The 22,297-nt window shown below is 42.1% G+C and overlaps 2 protein-coding genes across 2 annotated transcripts in view; one reads left to right on the top strand and one right to left on the bottom strand.

Annotated features, from left to right (window-relative positions):
* Positions 1-10,207: 10,207 nt before the first annotated feature.
* On the bottom strand, positions 10,208-14,437 carry LOC122987135 (prostaglandin reductase-3-like). Its single transcript, XM_044358823.1, has 2 exons — positions 13,867-14,437; positions 10,208-11,378 (listed from the first exon to the last, which is right to left on the bottom strand). Exons 1-2 carry the CDS (start codon positions 14,148-14,150, stop codon positions 10,448-10,450), a joined length of 1,215 nt encoding a protein of 404 aa, XP_044214758.1. The 5' UTR covers positions 14,151-14,437; the 3' UTR covers positions 10,208-10,447.
* A 539-nt stretch (positions 14,438-14,976) lies between these two features.
* The window catches only part of LOC122987134 (teashirt homolog 1-like), a 35,142-nt gene continuing 27,821 nt past the window's right edge, over positions 14,977-22,297 (top strand). The window contains exons 1-2 of the mRNA XM_044358822.1: positions 14,977-15,553; positions 15,752-16,319. Of these exons, the coding sequence (XP_044214757.1) occupies positions 16,280-16,319 (40 nt within the window). The 5' untranslated portion in view covers positions 14,977-15,553; positions 15,752-16,279. The remainder of the gene's footprint in view (positions 15,554-15,751; positions 16,320-22,297) is intronic.

Genomic DNA, 22,297 nt, shown 5'->3' with positions numbered 1-22,297 from the left:
ATGAGATTACCTGGACTTAATTTCCTGGGGTTTTAAATAATTGACAAACAGCATGTGCGTACTTAACTAAGCCTCATATTATGCGCACAGTTGAACATGTCATCAGTTAATCTTAATGCTTTTTACTCCTACATTTTCCCTCATTTTTCCCTCTTTCCCTCGCTCGGCTGCTCCATAGTTAACACTTATTAAATTAGCAGTCATCCAGTGATCAAACAACAGACCTTTTCCATCTAGCCAACTGAATGACAGCAGAGGTCTCCTAAGCATCTGGTGAGATGCCTAGTTTGGTACAGATAAGCACAGAAGCCCTGCTAATTATGATATTACAATTCCAGCAAACCGTTTTGTGAGAGCTGTACAGTTTGGATGTGTTTTTAACCTTGGTAAGCAAAGAAACAATGCTGGATTCAAGATGCCTGGCTTCCCCTGCACCTTCTCAAACTGTCATTTATCCTCTCACCTCTGTGGATTGGGTCTGGGACGGTGGAGGAGTGGCAGAGATGGAGAGAGAAGAGGGAAGGGGGGGAATGAAGGATTATATAAAGAAGAAGCAGCACTTGACGGTAACTGGTTGAGATTAGCGCCTTAGGGGTACAGCAGTGGCTGTGATTTTGATACTGCGCCCCCAGCTAAACGCTGAAGGCCGCCTTGCCTAGAGGAGTCTGCCTTCACCCACAGGCAGTCAAAGATTGTTTTCTTACCATCATCTCCTCCTCCTCCTCCTCCTCCTCCTCCTCCTCCTCCTTCTCCTCCACCCCACAGACACCTGTCATCTCCAATGTCAAAACTCTGCTCTGAAAGGAAAAGACAACGCAAAGAATAAACAAAAGAAACATGCTTTTTTAAAGGCACACTCTGCATACAGATATGTGAAGGTGAGGCCCGGGCTTCACCTGCAGCAGGCTGAGCCAAACACATTCAAAGTCATGACAAACGGAGCTCTGCTGGTTATTTAGGATGAAGTCTAAATGATAAAACAACTATAATATTCTTGCAGATATAAGAGGGGATTAACAATTAACTCAGCACTAACGTATTGTTTCATGTGTGTTACATGTCTAAGTCTCTAATGCTGGCACTTTCAAATCTGTATTCACTCTGTGTTGTCTTCATATACGGTATTGGAAATATTGGCCTTTTTTTCCTCCACATTTCTCAACATTCCTGCATCTAAAACCATTTTAAATCAAAACTATCAAATCTGCCCATATTAGAAAAATTTCTGTGGACAAAGTGAAGTAAAGATCTGCAGCTGACAATATATTATTATTATAGAAATGAATCAGGTAAAGAGACTGAATTGCCATTTTGTTTCACTTAACAGTTTTTTTACACTTCACTATTTGAATCGCTGTAAAAAAAAAAAAAAAAAAAAAAATCAGAGATTTGGGTGGCGCTTCAGAAGTCTGGAACCTGGAACATTTTGTTGGGATTATTCTTTTACTTTTTCATTCAAATGAAAAAAAAAAAAACATATATATATATTTTTTTATCAAATCAAGTGTGAACAACCTTTGCCACCTTGAGCAAACACAGCTACCTGAGCAGTAAGAAACAGTAAAGCGATCCTGGTGTGAAGTGGCCCTTGTCGTCCATGTAGTTAAGCAGAAGTGTGAGATGACGTGACACTGGCAGCCCCGCCAGGCGGTGTTGTTGCAGCCAATGGGGGGCAGAGGACACAACGGAGAGTAATGGCTGCTACATGCCATCAGCCTCACAGTGATAAAAACACACCGCCTTGTTTCATCTGCTCTGTTTTTCTCTATTTTAATTCCTTCTGTTTGTTTGTTTGTCGACCTTGCCATGTCAGCTGACCTTCCTCCATCCAGGACCCTGAAGAGAGGAGGAGAGAGGAGGGGGGGGAGACAACAATGAACAGGACGATGACATTTCTGTACAGAGAAGGAACAAACAGCACATACAAAATGCCCCCTACTCCCCTCAGACAAATTTACTCAAAAAATATGTGTGTGTCTTGAACGTCCGAGGCTGTCCGGCTCTCGGCCACCACTGCCAAGGAAGTGTCATGGTGTCGTGACAACTTCAGCGACTGCGGTGCGATGGGTGACCCTCGGCCGGCGGAGGGGGGGGTGCTGAATCCCCCACCCACCCTGGATCCTGACAGATGTCATATACCTCCTCCATGGGCACCTTCTGTTTCCTGTTCACCTTTCTCCATCCTGCAGCGTTAGGGCTCCTGTCTCCACCTCGTCAAAACACACACACACACACACACACACACACACACGCACACACACACACACACAGGGAGAGAGATAGAGAAGGAGAGACATAAACTTGACCGATATGGGTTTTTAAATACCGATATCTTTGGATTGACAATACTGATAGAGCATTTTCAGCCAAGTATATAAAAAAAAGACAAAGATTTAATATTTCCCATTGAATTTAATTATTGAGAGCACTTTTACACCATCATATCACACTTAAAAAGTAGTTTTTTAGTCTTTTTAACAAAAGCCCAACATTGTCATATAATTTTCTGTTTCATCTGTTTGCACTGAGTCTATCTATTTATGCCTTTTGTTTAAATACTACTTAACTCAAAAGACAATCATGTATCCTGCGCTCTCTGGCATTCATATCGCCTTCTCAGAGGACATTTCCTGTTATTTACCAAAGGATTTTCTCTGAGAACAGTTGGTATTTTAGTCTTAGCACACCCCACTCAAAACCTGTTTGCACAGATTTTCCCCATCATCCTTCAGACCATAGTTTGACAGAAACACTTCAACAAAATGAGATTCTGTCTCGTTACATTGTCTTATACTGTTACATCAAACGTGTCACCAGCCTACTCTATGAATAACAAGTCTAACAAACCAAAAAAGCCTTATGATATTAGATTTCCATAAACCTTCTGCTGGCTGCCTCCTCATAGGGATGTGTATCATCCACTCAAAATGCTCTCCTAGATGGAAATGTGCAGACTAAATCTGATCATGGTGCTAGATAATGTTCACTTCTCACTCCTGAAACACCGACTTGGGTAGGGAATGGAGGGGATCCAGTGACTAACCCATCAATCATGCTGACGTTGCGCTCGAGTGATGGATATTCTAATTTCCCTTTTATATACAGGTGCACAGGATGGATGGATGACGATTAATGGACGGGCAAGGCTGTTTCCACAAAACAAAGAAAGACGCAGAATGGCCTGCGGCGTCACTATGGAGGGCAGGGAGCTACATTTTCCTATGCTTTGAAGATGATACCTCACATTTGGGAATTGATTTCCCTGTAAACAAGTGAAGACAAAGTATACATCTGGAGTTGACAAAGGTGTTGCTAATGCTAACACAACAATTGTCTTCCCTCTACGGGGACCTGCAACAGATTCTGCAGTCACTTCTATGACAGCCCTCGACACCCTCACCTCACCTGATTTTCACACAACCTGTTTATCGCATTCTGTCATTGCTATCACCTCCGTAATTATTTCTTAACTTTTCCCCCAGCTAAAACTGCATAGGCCGCAATTTATTTAAAACATCATCCTCCTCAGGCCAACTCTTCCAACGCAGCGCGCTCATCTGTCAAACTCTTCAAAGTCGGAGTTGTGCCAAACATCCTTTTGATAAAATCTTCTGACATATCAGCGCTGCAGGCTTGTATCTCTGAAGATTTCTCCTCAACAATCTCTTATCCTTTGTTTTCAAGCACAACTTTTTTTTTTCTCTCTATGTTAGGCTTTTAAGCAAAGACCTCTTTCATATCGGTCCTGCCGTTTAACCGTTTGCTTACACTGCATGCACCGCGCTGGAGGTTAAATAGTTTCACCGCGCTAATTGGCCAAAGTCGTTGCTGACATGAAGGTAAACAAACAGAAGGAAGTGACAGAATGACAAAAATGCGAGTTCTCAAAATGAAACGTGAGTAAAAAGGTATTTCAAATAAAATCTCAAACAGTTCTTCATGTTTTTGATAGAAAATATTGTTGAAAATCATTCATCAATCATTTTGAGCAGATAGGCTTGAGTTGGTATGTTTTTGGTGCAATAAGATATAATATTTTGCATTCATTCCTCATCATGGACAGATTTACTGGGGCTATTTTGCACAAAGTGCGCTTGGTTTAGACCCTTTTTTGCTGGGCATCAGTTGCAAACTATTTTCCCTGTGATTTCCAGTTTTTCCCTTCACAGCTGACATTGAACATGAGCATTCATAAACCATCCGGCGCTGGAGACTTTTCATAAGACTTAACAATCCAGCCTGAGATCTCTCTTCTACCTCTGTCCTTCTCCCTCTCTCTCTATCTCACTTTATCTCTCGCTCTCCATCCCTCCCTCCCTGTCCAAAGCTGTCCTCCCAGCCATCTGTCATGTGATGTTTATGGGCCCTTTTGCTTTTGTGTCCTGATGACCACTGTCACAGAGAGCTACCCATTACCGATGCGGCCTGATGAACGATGTTACTCAGATGCGTTGCTGACACCCCTGTGTCCTTGGCCGCAGAGATGTTGCCTTGCTAGCCAGCTTGGCCAGTAAAGAATGAGGACAGGGGGGACCTGGGGGAGCTGGACTGAGGACCTGTCCGTCATCCCGCCGACAAGATGCTCATATTTTCCCCCCTCCCGCCACCGTCTTTCCTCTCCTCTTTATCCAGCCAATGGAAATATGGGGCTGGTCAGCATAGCGATGGCGATGATGTTGTCATTAATCCCGAGGTGGTGAATGGTGCCCTTGCCTTTCACCTGAATATATATCTACATTTGAACAGACACGGTGAGGGACCCTCACTCCCCTCCAGAGGCCAGAGAAGGTGCCCTAAAGGGTTAATGTAGGTAGAAAGAGATGATGAATGTTGTTGAGTGAGATTTTATCTGTCAAATAGAAATGTGCTTGTTTTGATCTTTTATTCATTACGTATGCAGGTAGTACAGTGAGCTAGAATAAAGTTTTATAATACTGTATTAATACAGTGGTAAATAAAAGCTGATATGGTGTTTTTAACCACTGTTTTAAATCATGTTAAAATTGTTTGGTTGTCTGGGTTGCTCTTGAACTTGGCCACTACCACCTGCATATTAGGCTCAGTCAAATATTGGCTGGGTGCTCATTTGTTGAAGACTTCCAGATGTCTTGGTTACACATCTAAAGGATACATTTGTCTTCAAAGTGAAAGTTTTTATGTCTAGGTAACATACAACCAACAGTATTTCAACAACTATATCTTGACATATACTCATAAAAATTCTCTTGAAACAACTATTATACTGTATGTAACCTAGGCCAGTTGTTCCCAGCCCGCGGGTTGAGACCTCCTACGGAAAAACTGGAGGAGTCATGAGATTGTTAACAAGATGGGAAAAAAGAAAAGAAAAACATATTTCTGCTAAACAAATTAGGACTGCAACTGGTGTTCATTTTCATTATCGATTAATCTGCTGAATATTTTCTCTATTAATCATTTAGTCATTTTGTCTATAAAATACAGAAAATAGTGAAAAATGTCCTTTATAATTTCCCACAGCCCAATTTGATGTCTACAAATGTCTTATTTTGTCTGTCCAACAGTCTAAAACCCAAAGACATTCAATTTACTATTACAGACAAAAAAAAAGAAATCCTCACAGATGAGAAACTAGAGCCAGCAAATGTTTGGTATTGTTGCTTAAAGAACAACTAAAATGATTATTCAATTATCAAAATAGTCGCTGATTAATTTTCTGTTGATTGTCTAATTGACTAATTGTTGCAGCTCTAAAACAAATACATTTTTTGTTTGCCAAAAAAAGTCAAAAGGTCCACCTTTTTCAAGCTTTCAACAGCATCTTACACTCTTCCTGTAAGATGCAGATGCCGCTGGTATGTTCACACATAAATTATTCATTTTCACCATTTCAAACCTCTGAACACTGTGCAAATTTTATAAAATCTGATCACTTTTTGCTTGTAACAAGCGGTCACAAGAAGACATGGCTTCATATTAAAAGGCCACAAATAGTAAATGGACTGTATTTATATAGCACCTTTCTAGTCCTCCGACCACTCAGAGCGCTTTACACCACACGCCAACATTCACCCATTCACACACACTTTCTTACACTGATGGCAGAGGCTGCCGTGCAAGGTGCCAACCTCCTCATCAGGAGTTCTAATGCTCATTCACACACGCACTCACACACCGATGGCACAGCCTGCGGGAGCAATGTGGGGTTCAGTATCTTGCCCAAGGACACTTCACCATGCTGGACCGGAGGAGCCAGGGATCGAACCTCCGATCTTCCAATTAGTGGACGACCTGCTCTATCATCTCAAAACATTTTTCCTTTTTTGTGTAAAGCCAAATTTAGCCTGTTTTAACCTAATCCTCTAACATCTTTTTTGATCTCCAAATCAATGCTAACTACAATAAAAGATCAACCTTTTTTTAAAATAATCTATTAGTTTGAACTGAGACGGATAAAACCAGCAATCCTAACAGGAAAACAACAGAAAAGATAATCCTCACACAACAGTGTAACATAATGTGAACAATCTGCTGGACAAAATAAAAATCTCATTTAATCAGTGAGGCCTTCTCTCCTCTTGTGTCTCCCTCTCTGTCTCTCTCTGAACGTCTTTACTGGCCGGTGAAGCCGCTGATGAATTCTTAAGCAGATCACACTGATAATTGTATTTCATAACTGTCAGTTGTGCGAAGGCTGCCAGTGTGCCCAGGAGCTATTTGTGCCTCAGTATGTCCTCCACACACCTTCCTTCCCCCTCCCCCTACTCTGTCCAACCCCCCAATCACCAGGGATGTGCTTACTGTCTCCGGCCCCGAATTACTCAATCAGGAGGACACATTTACGGATGACACCTTTATTACAATTAATCAGGGGAACTTGATTAAGAAAGTTATTCCTCCCCTTCATTGAGACTTACACAAGTGGTGCTGCTGCATATTGTAATTTATGTCCCACTGAGCTCTCGCGACGCTGATAGACAGAAAAGCCGACAGATTGCCAGCCATACTGAGACACGTGGACATGTGTGTGTGTGTGTGTGTGTGTGTGTGAGGGAGGCTATGTGGGTGCGCGTGCAGGCAACCCCCACGCACATCTTCATATCCAGAAACACATGCACAGCCACAAACAAACACATTCCCTATCATTCTGTCATGCACAACTCAGGTTTCGCAAAGAGTTTAATAAATGACTTTAATTGGCTGTAGAGATGTGCTCGCTAAAGGAGGCTTGAATATTCCATTTCCCTTTCTTCTTGTCTCTTTCTTTCACTCTTCCTCTCTTTAACACACACACACACATGCACACACACACACACTCCCAGAATGAAGCCATCTCTTTACCTTTACTCACAGTTCCTGGGTCTGCTGTGGCTAATTAGTTGAGTGGGGTTTTAGGTTTGGTAATTAGATGGAGGTAGGAGTGACGGGGGCTCAGGGAGTTGGGGAGTTGAGGGGGTCTGACTGACTTGCAGAGAAAGAAACTGGACTGTCTGGATCCTGGCAGCACCAAGCAGCCAGTCAGTGTCCCTTAGGCGCCTGGTGGTAGACTACCATCCCACACTATGAGGGTGATGTCTTTGTTATGTGCCACATGTTTCAGCGAGGGGAAACTGTGGGGAAAAAAGGTTTTAGCAAAAGAAAAAAAGAAGGAGACCTTTGAGAATTTCACTACCCTGGATGTCAACGCGCAACAATGAAAAACAGCTCTTGGATTGGAAAATGTCGTCTTGGATTGGAAATTGAAACAGGATCGAAGAGCTACAAAAAATATGATTTCAGGAAACTAATTTTGGTTTAATTAACGATGTAAACAACCACCAGTATGAGCTCATCCTCAATTGTCTTTTCGGAAAACCATCAATTTGTGCTTCTTTTGGACAGCACTGATTTAGTGTCAGTATAAAGTTAATACATTAACTATAGGATAACTATTCACAAGGCAATAAAAAAACCATTCTTTCAAAAGGAAACCAGTAGATTTAAACTTTTCTCTTCATAAGGTATGATGTGCTATCCCATCAACTTTATAATACTTGTAATAATGCTCTGAATTTAAGTCATCCACATTTTTCAGGTTAAAAAGGATGAGCTAAGTTTAAACTCCATTACTTCCATGTATATAAGTATTTAAATTTAACTAGTGTGTTAATGACCCTGTCTGAGGAGCAGCACCACTACAACTCTCGACTAAAATGAGAGAGACACTTAGCATAATTCCTAGAATAAAAAATGTTTCCGTAGTCGCACCATCACACAAAACTCTATGAATGCTTCTCGAGAAGACCTTCTCTATCTTTAATGTCTTGTTTATGCTCCGCAGTTCCAGGTTGCTTCAATACGTTGCCAGTTAGCAGCCTCCGACTGCAACACAATCCAATTAAATAAAGAGTGTTGTCTCTCCAGGTTCCTGTGTTCTCTAATTGGGGCTGTGACTGCTCACTAATCAGCGGAGGTACAGGTAGGCCCTGGAGGACGCCGAGACGAGACCTCTGCTGTTAATTGAAGAGACACTAAACCTGGCCTCCTCCTCGCCGTGCAACATGGATGCACACAGTACTCAAGCATGCTAAATTCATCTAAACGTCCATGTGCATCATCACCTCTCTCACCTTTTGTGTGGCTGACATGTAAGAGCTTGCTTTTGCATCATAACACCAAACAGCGGTGTTACAGAGGTGATTTCAATGATTTAATGATTGCTGTTTGTTCTTTTGGTGAACTAGGCTCAGTGCACCTCTCTGCATTTAATTATACTTTTAAAACACAGGCGCTTCAAATCAAAATAATTTTCTACAGCCAAAAACTTTCAATCTTATGGGTCACAAATTTTATCTGGCATGAGCGGCTTCAGATCATGTGCCTGTAGGTGTGGCAGGATGTTTGTAATATGAACATCAGAGATCTCTCAACTTTATACTCATAAATTTAGCGAACCTAAGCAGGTTGGAAAGACTTGGTAGGACAGCAAAGGAAAAGTGGCTAAATACATGGTGCACTGTGAACAAAATCACAGAAGCACAACCTCTACTTGGATAATTAACTAAGGAAATTGTGTGTATAAAAGATATTACGGGCCTGAAAAAAACTGGTAATCATCATACCTAAATTTGAAAATGACCAATGTCTATTTTGAAGACTTTCAGTGCTATTCTGACTTCCTCCACTATGGATTCAAAATGGCCTTGGCCTGGTGTGTTTCTGATTTCCTGCACCGTCTGGTGAAGGTAGCAGGTTTGCATGCTGGGGTCACACCTGTAACGTATTTCACACTGGGTTATATTTTGAGTGGCCACCTGGATGAGGAAATAACATGTTCACAGTGCATGAAGACTACAGCCCTCCCTGCCAGGTAGGAACAGGTGTTTGTTTTAGACAACATACAGTACATTAATACAACACGGACTAGCTTTGTAAGAAACGGGGTTACTATATGCCGCTTAGCTTAAAAAAGTGAAATCCAGTGAAATCCTGAAGGAAGTGAGGATCGTAAAATTCATAATTACCACTAACTCTTATCTTCTGTATGTCAATGATAATCTGTGTTTTATGTAGAAATGGTCTGACATGACTAAACTTCCCACTATATGTTGTACTGCTTTCTTTCTTGTTTCCAAAACTAAATTAAATACAAAAAAAATGTAAATGAAAAAAAAAATGTCAAAGGGCATTCCACAATACATTCACTATAAGTGTTTTTTTTCTCTTTTTTTTCACGTGTGGTGGGGAAACATAATGGTATTTTTTCGTCCAACTCCTGGTTAGCTGGACTAATTTTTTTTTATTATGTGCAGCTTCGGGGCATGTGAATGAAAAGATTGATTGTGTGAATGCTGTTTCTGTCAGCCACAAACAGGCAATGAAATACCAAGCACACCTGGAGCAGCGCTCACTTTTGACAAGCACATACCAATGTAAGCCCCTATTAGAAAAACAATGAAGTCTATCATAAAACATTTATGGTAGATAAAGTACCCGAGATTGCTAAAAGCAAGCACATTATAGCGTCGGATCTAAAATAATTTCAGAAGTGGAATTGTACCAGAAAGTGGGTACAAAGATTAAGAAACACTGTAAAAACTTGGCTTTGTGAAATTCCAGTGGCTACAGTTTCTGGGTTTTAATCTGAATATTTGTGCAATATTATTATCAATACACAGTTATTAGTTAATTTTCTGATATTTTTATATTAGATCCTATCTTGCAAATTAGGGAGAGCTGAACCCTTACATAAATAACAAAACAATCAGTTTTTATTGCACATAGTTTTCAGTCACGATAGCAGAAATTAAAGTTGCTTTGTGAAAGCATTATGCAGCTTTACTTTCAATGCCATATCAATCATCTTACAAAAATAAAGAGCTTGATCTCTATTAAAAATGATTAAAGCCCTAATTTACAGTTTTCCATTTTTAACATGACAATCATTTTAGTTCAAGTATGATTTCTTTAGCGCAATTAATTAGTTAAATCATAGCTTACTATTACTAACAGAGGGTGGTGCCACTTCAACCACGACCTTGCCCAGGTTTTTCCCAGCATACATGTAGTCTACAGCCTGGAAGACTGACTCCAAACCTACAAACCTCCCCCCCTGTGCCAAATCCCCACAGTCCACCTCACACACTAGCTTTCCCTTGGCAAACATCTGCATCATGCTACCCAGAGCCTCCCTGTAGTCACTGATGAAGTGGGGCAGGAAGAAACCCCGAATACTGGCCGACTTCTGGAGCAGCTTGACTGGTAGTGTTCCACCTCTGAACTGTGGGATCCCTGATGCAGTCTGGTACCCCGAGATGAAGCCAATCACTATCAGCCGGCCTTTATTTGCCAAACAATTCACTGCAAGTTCCAAAACGCTGCCTCCAACTGACTCATAAACCACATCTATGCCTTTTGGGTACTCTTTCCTCAGCGTCTTGGCCAGGTCCTCTGCGGTGTAGTTGATCGGCCTGTCGCAACCAATGGATTTAAGGAAGCCAGCTTTCTCATTGGATGAGCAGGTCCCAATAACGTGACAACCGGCCTGTTTGGCAAACTGCACGGCGAACTGTCCCGTTCCTCCTGCAGCCGCTGTGACCAGGACGGTCTCACCTTTGACCAGGTCGCCCAGACGTTTCAAGGCGATGTAGGCTGTGGCACCGCTGACCAGCAGGGTGAGGAACTCTGGCTTCACAGAAGGGACGGGCACACTTTCCTTGGCTGGCACCACCGTGTACTCGGCAAACGCACCGCTGCCGAAGTAGGCCACGGTGTCCCCGATGGTGTAACGGGAGCTGGCACTGAGGCCAAGGCCGACAACCTCACCAATACCCTCGAAACCAGCGTCAAAGGGAGGCTTCACCGAAGGGTCGTAACGGCCTGCCGTATAATTAATATCAGAGGCGTTGATTCCCACAAAACTGAAATACAATCAGAGACAAAAAAAACAATAACTGTGGATTAAAGGTGAGAAAATAAAACAGTTACATGATGAGGTGGTGAACAAAATGCATACATAACACTCACAATATCTTTTATCTGGCCATTAGTGTAAACACATATTTCCTGAAATCCTGTCTGAAGGTCAAGACTTCAGCTTCCTTCTTTAGACACGTCTGCACGGGGCACAGACACTCTGGTTTGTTTTGGCAATGATTCCCTTTTCTTATGAGGAGAACAGTCCTGCACTGACAGGGAAAGGCTTGTATCACAAAACACACTGCATGATGTCATGATTCATTGTCTTCAGAGACACCCACAACAAACTGCACTTTTAAAATCTTAGATAGTTGCTTCTTGCCTCAACATGAAGACGGCTGTTTTCATCTTTGGTAACATGTTGGAAACAAATATGTGAGAAAGGAATGTATAAATAAATCATTTACTGTCTTTTAGAGCGGCACGCATGCTGTTCCTCATTACTGTGCATGTCACACATGTACTTTGAGTCTGTAGATAATGCTTCTGTGGTTTATAGATGGGTCACGATGATATAACAAAACACCTTGATTTGACTGCTTTACCTCTATAGAATCAGTTTCCTCACAAAGAGAAACATTATCTCATCATCAAACGTACAACTGTTTGGATGTACAAAACTAAAAATACTGAGTCTGATACTTGTGACAATAAAGTCATAATTTGTTCAAACATAAACCTTTGGAAAAACTTTTGAACCTCATAACATAGATTTAACTATCACGGTGTTCTGTAAAATATAATGATATCATACACTAAACTTGAAAACCCAACACTTGTTACAGTAACATGAGCGTGATATCATTATAGTTGTTCAATTGTATGAGTGTGAGGACAAAAATACTACTTTAAATGTTAAATATTTCCAGGCCTGTATTTTTGATTTATAGGAACTGGCAATCAAAATGATACAAATTTGTTTTGATTGCACTGTTATATGAAAATGAATTAAAACAAAATGTAGAATTTTGGGCAAAATACTCACAAGGGTCAGGTTTGAAAAACGTCACAAAATGCACCTTATATAATTTGATGTCATTTTCATCTCTCATGTGGACGTCATGCGTTCGTTAAGATTTGTGTGACAAAAAGTGAACACATGGACCAAATCTGAGCACTCAGGAGCCTTAAGGATTGACTGTATTTTCAAAAGACCGGTTTCAGTGATGTCATCAGTCAAATCTAAAATAAAGAAAAAGACTGTCATTCCTTCCTTGTATGTCAATGAACCCACCTCTCTTTTGCTGCAGTTGTGATCTTTTCAATTATCAATTTCTCACTCCGAGATTCCTCAATTAACACTCTCATATTTTATATTTCATTAAGATTGCACTGATGCTGTGCAAGGCGGTTTAAGGTGGCTCCCAATTTGCACCAGAATTCCACCGATGCAAATATTTATTTTAAAACATCTTTGCAAATCCCATAACTGTGATGCCTAACTAATACAGGCAACCTAACGGTCAAAGGTCTCAGTTCACAAGCAACTGATCGCTGCCTCGTAAGACAATAAGACACTAATGTAATATGTTTTACACTCGGTCTCCTGGAAAACTGCATTTTATTGGCTGTAAATGCCACAATAAACCCTAAGGTGCATTTGTGTAAAGCTAATTTAACATTTAACCTCAGATCAGGCATACATATAGTTGATAATGTAGTGATAAATAAAATATGGGTTAAGATATCACCTCCAGCTGGGATGGAAAAATAGAATCCAACTATTTTAAAAACAGAATTAATTTATGTTTTTTCCACCTTGCATGAGCCAATATCTATTTTTATATTATTTATCTTTTTTTCTGATCATCTTTTAGGATATCTCATGCAAAAACGGTGTGTATACTGACTTCAGGTAGGTTCACTCTCTCCTAACAGTAAATACACTGCTGTGTTCTGCTGCTGTGAATGGGAGAAATGATGCTGCAATTCCCGCGCCATGTAAAACTGCATCTCCTTCTCCATCATCTCCATCTCTTAATGCCAGTCTGAGCCCCCCCATGACTTTCTGTTTGCAGGTTGGTGACGTAGAGAGACAGGAGGACAGAGAGAAAGAGAGAGAGAGGGAGAGGGAGAGAGAGAGAGAGAGAGAAAGAGAGAGAGAGAGAGAGATGCCGAGATGGATTGATAGACAAATGCAGAGAGGGCGGAACTTGGAATTACAGTACAGCGCTTATTCCTCACGTATTTTGCCATCTTGTGATGATGATGATGATGATGATCGCAGGTGCTGGACATGTGTAAATCGAGGTAAGCTGAGACCTTTTTACAACTTCTCAACAATATAGCTAGTGATAGATCGGCACCAAATAATGATCCACAAATGGACTCATAACACGCTTTTGGGTCATCTATCGTTATTCCTAACGCGCGTGGAGAAAACAGTAGTGGTTATGTATTTCTGCCCACCTTTCAAAAACAACTACTTACCGATTTCTGACCAGCAAGTCCGCGTCTCCGGGTGTCGGAACCGCAACGGTTTGCAGAGAGGCGGCCTCTCTGAAATTAGGACTAAGCTTGGTAACGACCAGCTTTTTCATAGTGCTCGGTATGGAGGATCCTTTAAAATCCATGAAGTGCGCTGAGTAGGACATATCTATGATGAAGCGCCGCGCAACCGCATGAACTCCTGAAAGTGCGTCGGTTACTCTGCGCCCCCCGCCGATTAGCGAAATCGCTCTCCTGCCGTTTCTCACCAACAGCAGACTGGACATTGCTCCGAAATGTGACAAAGTTCACGGTCAACTTGTCATGCGTTTGTAGCGGTAATGAGCTCAACTGCCATTAGCCTGCGCTATAGGCTTTTCCTCTGCACATGCAGGCCGTGCCGGGCCGAGCAGAGCCGGGCCAAACGCGCTCTTAAATAAAAATAAAAGCTGCGTTGCTTTGCAGCTTGACTCACCGTTACTTAAGCAAAACACAACATGCACGTAATCGAGTATTAAGGTTTAAAACGTTGCTCTGCCGCAGCCTTGTAATAGCACAGCAGCGCCCCGACTTGTCGTCGGAGTCCCTCCCCTTCCCGGACACAACACTCACTTCCTAGTAAGGTGAAACAAATCAATCCTCATCTCCTAACACATCCTCAACGCTTTCCACCCACGAAACCAACGCCAACCCTACCGGATCTTTTCAGACATCTAGAAATACAAAACAGCCTAATGATCATAGCGTGTTGCGCAAATGCGCTACGATTTATTCGCATCTCTATTTGGAGAGCGAAACGTGTTTGTGCCCACATGTACACCTGTAACCGCAGCGTGGATCAGCGATTTGTGAAAGTGTGTTGTTTGCATCCCATTCCTCTTGCATGTTTCATGTGTCAGTGTTCTCATCTATTGTCACCTGACTGTCATCTTCTGGAAGCCTCTATCCAAAATCTTGTCACTCTACTTCAACATATCAAACCATTGAACCCTTATCCCACCCCCAGAGGCAGTCGAAGTCCTAACTTGTGCTATGTCACTGCTACGATTTTATAAAATAAAAAATGTCATACAAGTTGTAACAACCTGGTACTTGAGTACTACTTGTTGTGGTTTGCGATACATGTTCATATAAGTTTGGTTTTAGTTGGTCTCCCGATAAGTTCCGAAAGGCTCCTTTTCTTTGTCGGAGGTTCGGTTTTTTTAAACCAAAGGGAAAGAGAGAGAGAGGGAGAGAGAGAGAGAGAGAGAGAGAGGGAGAGAGAGGGGGGAAAACAAGACAATTAAAAAGATTGACAGGTAGGCTCCTCTGTCAGGGGTGACGCTTGTGGAGAGGGGAGGAGTAAAAATGTAGCAGGAAAAGCCACTCGATGCGTCTGTCTATCAGTTGAGACTGTCTGAAACAGCTTCTGGATCCTCCGCGTTTCCATTTTTTCTTTTTTGGGAGACCTCGGATCGGTCCCTGGAGTTTCCCCCCCTTTTCCTGCTTTTTTTAAAGAGACAAATATTTTAGTCCATGTCGATCTGATCTGTTGTTGGCGAAGCTTGGATGCGCCTGCGTCTTGTTTGTTTCCCCTCTCTCTCAAGTGATATCCTCTCCACCGCATCAACCACCCCTCCAAAAAACCGACTCTGTCCAAGATGCGATGAGATGAGCGGTGGAAATCATTTCCACGACTCTTAAAACGTAGGTAAGAGAGAAAGCTGGTCGTACCATTTATTTTTTTTTTCAATGGGAGAGAAAGAGGGAAGGAGGGGAGGGAGGGAAAAGTCTCCGCCGGACTGGTGAGGCTTGATCCGGGCTGAGGTGGCGTGGTGGTGACGGGACTGACATTAACCCATCTAATGCCTGTCTATCTATTTTCTCCTCTCCCCTTTCTCTCTTTCAGGTCTCTGGCAAAAGAAGAGACGGAGACACAAGGATACATTACTTATCAGAGGTGTGCGCTGCGCTCACACGGGACTTATTTGTTTGGTTACCGCCAGAGTTTATTTATTTTTTAGTTTTGGTGTGCGTAAAAGGCGCAGCAAACTATCGTCCCCCTCCAAACAGCACTGGAGATTAGGGGGATTTTTTTTCCGGGGGAGTGAACTGAAAACTTGGCTTTCAAGGTGCCTGCCTTCTTGCTTCTGCTTTTTATCCTGCCATGAGAGAGATGAAGGAAGATGATCTTTGATGGACATGAAGGTGTCAGGAGCTGGCCGAATCCGTTCGTAATTTTTGAGCTTATCGTCGCTGGAGCCGATCCAGCTGTTAAGTCTAAAAAAGCTCAGCCAGTGTGAAAAAGAAGACCAGTCATTTTCAGCTCCGAGATCAAAACCCCCTCCCCTGAAAAACGGGATGATTTTTCAAAACTGACAGACTTGATTTCTTTGTAATTCCTGCATGAGAAGCACCGTGGAAAGTGACGGTCACTATGCCGAGGAGAAAGCAGCAAGAGCCGCGGCGATCAGCAGGTATAACCCGCCCCTCCATTACGACCATTTCCCATCCCAGTAGCCAAGTAGTTTTTATTTACAAGTGCCAAATGAAAATATCTTCATCCACATCACATTATCTAGTTGTGCTGCATGCAGCGATTTATTTTACAACTCTGTGTAAATTAGATTTGCTGTGTTATTAACACAGCGCACAACTCACCCCTGAACCACAGTTGTGTTTTTAAATGTGTCTAATTGCGCAAATGACGCACATATCTGCGCAGTGCCACTTTGAGATTTTTTTCCCCTCCTTTGCCAGGAAAGTTCTCTTAAGAATGGTGAGATAAACTAAATGGCATGTTATGGGGGATAAAAGGGAGCTTTTGAGGTTCAAGAGTGAGTAATGATGAATAATTGACTGGGAAAGAAGGGGGAGAAAACTGGTGAGAGCCGGTTTTTTCCTTTCTTTCTATTTTATTAGAGGATTGCCATCCTTGATTTGATGCGTGATTGATCGCCTGTCATGTGGCAGTCTTTGATCTATTCATCCCTGATAAACATCAATAAATCCCTCCATGAAGACAGGCATGCCTCTAGAAGGTTTAGCCACTCAAACACACAACCTCCCTGTTGTCTCAACAAGGATCCGAAAGGAAAAAGAAAAAAAAAAGTTGTGAATTATGTTGGAAAATCAGCTCGTTTTATTTTAAGGGATCGTACTAAAAGCAGATGAAAAGACGGTGTATATGTTGAACGGATCACAGGAAAAAATCCACCCAAACACTCCTTTTTAATCAGATTTTGAGTCCCTTCGTATGCCTTTTCTTCTTACAGATAAATGTTGAGGCTTTTTGCGCGTTCCCATCCAAATTCACCCCACACTCACTGTAAGAATCAGTCCAGTAATGAAATCAATATCCACTGCTGGAGGGGAGTATAATATTTGCTATGTGACCAACTGATGAAACCAGGTGTTGGCAGAGGACCGACAAGGTTGACTTCTAGTGGTTTGGATTTGGACTCCCCCTTTTTCCTCTCGTCTCCCTGCAGCCTTTAAACAAATGTAAATGAGTGACAGGGGTTTCTACCTCTGTGCTAATGAGGCCGAGCCTTTGAAGTTAGGCATTAACAACTGGAGTGAACAAAAGACAGTTACAGAATTTTAAAGAGATTTTGAAATATGAGGTGCAAAGCGGGTCGAACAGGAGGGCCAGCCGACGAAGACTTTGAACTCAGTAGGTTTTATCATTTTAAGCAGGGAGCTGCTGTTGATGATGATGATGATGGTGATGAGGAGGAGGATGAGAAGGAGTGTAGGATGGAGAACATTCAACCGGTGCTCGCTGTTGACTTCTTTCTCCCTTGTATCTTGCCTTTCTAGCAAAGCACTGTTCACATGATTTCTGGCCCACACTGCGAGGAAAAGATTCAGATTTAGATATCGAGCCTGACTTCACTTTTCCCGAGTGTGTGTTCTGTGTGTGTGTGTGTGTCTGAGTTTCGGCTGTTGCTTTGGCGAAATATCCCTCTAGAAAAGGGTCGGCCGTGGTGGTGGAGCAGAGTGACTCTAGTTAGGTTTCTGCATGTAGATGGAGGCATGAAAACATGACATCCCTTTGACCCCTCCCCTCTCTCGCCACACACACACACACACACTCTCTTTTACACGCACGCACGCACACACACACACGCCATTGATCCATTACACTGTCCACTGAGTGCCATGTGCATCATGGGTTGTAATGGTCAATCACAGCTTGGCAGACGGGATGTTTTCCATTCTTCCATGAACATGATGGTCGGTCAGAGATAACGCCCTCCACCCCATGCTCACAGTAGCAACAAATAACTAACACACACTCATACACACACACACACACACACACACAAACAAACCAGACTAGCCTGATGCTCCACTGGGAACTGGTACTGACCTGTGGCTTCCTCCCTGTGCTGCTGCTCAGAGAGGAAATTGCTCATGGTGGGACTGAGCATGGAAATCAGAGCTCAGACAATTAAAACAACAATAGCAGACTTGTCTCGACAGGTTTCTTTTTTTTTTTTTTCTCTCACTTTGTACCTTTTTGAAGAATATTATTTGTTATGATTTTTATTTTAGTGTTTCAAGGCCAAAGGCTGCATAAAAATATCCCATAATACCAGAAGTAGCGAAAGTCCTAATTGTGAATTCTTCAAGGTTTTTACAATCAGCTGTGCGAATTTTACAATTATTTTCTTACAATATACATTTCATGGGCAGTTTATCAATTAATGTTTATCATGGCCTTGTAACAACAACTTAATTTTTGTATTGCTTGTTCTCCCCCTAATTTCAGTTTTTCTAAAAATTGTATTACTGATTTAATATTTTTGCTGTAGTAAAGAAAATCATTTTTTTCTAATCAAGATATTGCATGATTTTCTCAAGCACTATTTTGAAGTGTCTGTTCGTAAATCCACAAAAGATATAAGATACATTTTTCTACAGATGAAACTTAGCTCTTCTTACACTTGTTATAATTTTATAGTCTCCCTTTAGGAATCCAAACAGCAAAGCTTAGAAAAAAAAAACTTGCAAACCTGTATCAGCAAGTGTGTAAAAATGCATATTCCTTCCCCAGTTCTTTCTGCACTGATGCACGCTCATGTGTGTGTTACTACACTTGTAGCCTCACTCCATCATAAAACGACTCGATTTAAAGGTGAAGAGGACAGGATGGAAGGCAGGAACAATTAAAAGACAGAATGGAGTGACACCGTCTTTCATCCATGGCAGGGTTAGATAGTCTTACAGGAGGAAGACGAGGAGGAAGAGCAGATAAGATAGTCGCTCTTATTTCTGCAGAGCACGATGGTTAATTATAAGAAAGACTATGTGTGTGTGTGTGTGTGTGTGTGTGTGTATGTGTGTGTGCGTGCATATCGAGGGGGGGGAGTGGGGGTGGTGGGGGGGGGGGGGCGGTGGGGGTAAGGTTGCTTCCCGTTGGCTTCATTAGAGAGAGCCCTAATTATCTGTGGAGCTGATGGATTTGTGACAGGCCCTAACGATTAATGCTGACAAATTCAGTAAGGTGTCAAGTCCGCAGCTGCCTTGATGTAATCAAGTTGATATTATACAGTCCCCATAGCCTCTAGTGCAGCACCAACTCAATTTGCCTGTGCAGGTGACAAATGGACTTTGCTACCTGACTAATCACGTCAAGAGACAATGCCAGTTAATGACCTCAGTAAGCCCCCGCCACCCCCGCCACCACCACTCTTATAACCTTGCAATAAGCAAGCTAGACCAGCCACAGAACATCGCAACCTTTCCCTCTCTCCTCTTTTTATTTTCTACTGTCTCATTCGTCTCTTTTGCTTTCATTTAAACCCTTTTAATTATAGCACATAATTTCTTGTGTCAGGCGTTTTCTTAAAGTTTCCTTGTGTTTTTGAATGGAATGTGAGGGTGGAAATTTTTCAACTGTTGCAAGAGATTTATTTATTTTTATATTAATGACACGGCTCAGGGCTGTTCTAACCACTTGATATATAAGCACTCCAAAGTAATCCCGTGAACTATTTTTAAAATACAGACATTCTGTTGAAGTGTTTACACTTTTGCGTGTGTTGCAGACCTGCTAGTAAATCACCACCACATCATAACACGGTCACGTACTTTGGCTGCATGAAAGCGAACGTCCTCCCAACTCGGCGCTGGAGCCGCTTCGCTGAAGGCCTCCAGTTTATTCCGAGCTGGAGAATCACAGTGCCCAGGGATTAATGATTTTGCATGCCCAGGGTAGCTAAGATTACACAGCGACCTTTGTGCTCTTACTTGACGATGCTGTTATGTGATATTCTCCCCTCGAAATAATCAGTATGCTGAGATTTATGTGCCCCCCACCCTTCTGTCTACACCAGCGTCCTGAGGAGTACAGCAGTGTGTAGCCTGTAGGGTTGTTTTGTTTTTTTTTTACTTATAATGTTGCCGGATTTCAATACCACCCTCCTTCCTGAGAATTAGAACAGTCCTGTTTTGATGAAAAGTTGATTTTCAGCAAAGGAACTAGTGTCTTGGCCTGAAAGTTGGAGCGGCTTAACTTCCGATGGCTTAAAGGCTCCACAGCTTCTTAGAAATGAGAAGTTTATGTTAGAATTCAATGAAAAAAGTGTGTATATGTTTGTGTGTGTGTGAGAGAGAGAGAGGGGGGGAGATAGAGGCTAAGAGAGCGTGTGTGTGTGTGTGTGTGTGTGTGTGTGTGTGTGTGTGTAGCTTAGCACTGACCGGTGTTAGTTTTCCCGGAATGAATAACTTGAACGAGTGTAACGGTAACCATGCCATGTTAGTCATCCTCTTTAGCAGGGCCTGCCTTCAGATCTCCTCTCCATCCCCCACAGGAGCAGGAAAACAACCTCTAACAGCAGCTCCACATATTTCTCACTTCTGACTGTCATATCTGTTCACTATTCCCAATCAAAAGGAGGGATATCAGACAGAGCAGGAACACATATTGATCCACCGCAGCCAGTTTTATTTTCCCCCCTTCACTTGTACTGTACGTTTCCTGGGCGTTCCCTCAGAGTGTGTGTTTGGCGGTCGGACTCGGCTAGAGGTTACTATAATTGGAGCGGCGGTGCCGTTAGCAGGTGGCATCGATCGACCTCGTCGATAGCCACTTTTGCTCCTGCGCCACCCTCCGAAACTAATAGTTAAATTTACATCTGGGATTTGAGCCAGTCAAAGGTCAAACATGCTCAGCTTGCACTCCTAATGCCTCGAGTCACCACAAGTGCCCCTGTGTTTGTGTGTGTATGTGTGTGTGTGTGTTTGTGCCCATTGGTTACTTAGTAACATGCATTACTTGCATTTATTATCTTTACAAAATGTGATCCATTTGCACAGGCATCAGAAAAATGTTATTAGCCCTTTTACAAAATAGTAGCAAGATCAACATGAAAGTTTTTTTTTTATTATTATTGATTATTAGTGAATAAGTAACATAATCAAATGGAAGGTATTAGCAAGGTTTAAGCGGCGTGTATGAAACTTTTTCTGTTCACAGAGATAAGGATATATTTCACATCATAGCAGTTATGCCCCTCCTTGTCTCATTCGCTCTCTTTCTTTCTGATTCTTTCCGGGGCATTTTCAACAAAAGCTGCCCTCAGGCCATGCTGCTACCATCACTAGCAGTGTGTTGCCCTCGCCGCTCTTTAGACACACACGAAAACACACACCGTCAACCATAAATACAGACAGTCAGACTGACAGACAGACAGACACACACACACCTACACCTAATGCTTAAGTGCAGCCAGCATGTCTCTGTGGGAGGTCATAATGGAGGTGGCTTAGTATGATGGGAAATCATATCATTAAAGCAGCCAGATGTGCTTTGTTGCCTGCCTTGCAGCACATAAAAACAGCAGCAAGTCATGGGATCCAAAAAAGAAAAAAATCCAAGTCTGAGAAAATCAAGTCTGAAACAGATAGAAAGCAGCCCTCTGGGACTGGGCTGACAAGCAGTCTTACTCCTGACTGCCATAGAAAAACAATTTCCCCCCAAATAAAGAATTTTTGTTCTCATTTTTCAGTGTTGCAGCAGCATAACAAACTTGTTTTTTTAACTTTCGTGAAATTCAGATTTGACTTAAAGCTTTGATAAACGCAGTGTTGTTGCTGTTATCGGCTCTTTGTTAAGTGTGCTTAATTACTATGTAATATTTGTGTTGTGCTGAGTAATTACATTTTGTTAAGGCTCCACAGTGGGGATGTAAGGCTTAAGAGCTCATTAATGAAAATTTGTTGATATGTTGTGTTTTTTCGTTTTTTTTTTTCTCTGGCACATAATTTGAGACATGAGGAAGATAAGAGGGGAAGCGTTTCAAGAGAAGTAGTCGTGCAATATTTAAGGCACAAAAATTGACATCTCAAATTTTCTTAAGTAAAGTATTACATTTGCCGAGGGTAAATTTGCTCTCTTGATCAGTGCCGTGCCTCCTCGAGAGGCTATGGGAAAGTCTGCTAGAGC

This window comes from Thunnus albacares, chromosome 8, assembly GCF_914725855.1.
Source record: "Thunnus albacares chromosome 8, fThuAlb1.1, whole genome shotgun sequence".
Lineage (NCBI taxonomy): Eukaryota > Metazoa > Chordata > Actinopteri > Scombriformes > Scombridae > Thunnus > Thunnus albacares.
The sequence above is the reverse complement of the archived record's forward strand: the minus strand, read 5'-3'. Positions and strand labels throughout refer to the sequence as shown.

Bases quoted from the DNA above. Each gene is read 5' to 3' on its own strand.
- LOC122987135 (XM_044358823.1), bottom strand. From the start codon at position 14,150: ATGTCCAGTCTGCTGTTGGTGAGAAACGGCAGGAGAGCGATTTCGCTA. The intron at 11,379-13,866 runs GTAAGTAGTTGT...ATTGTATTTCAG, and splicing joins GACTTGCTGGTCAGAAATCG to TTTTGTGGGAATCAACGCCT.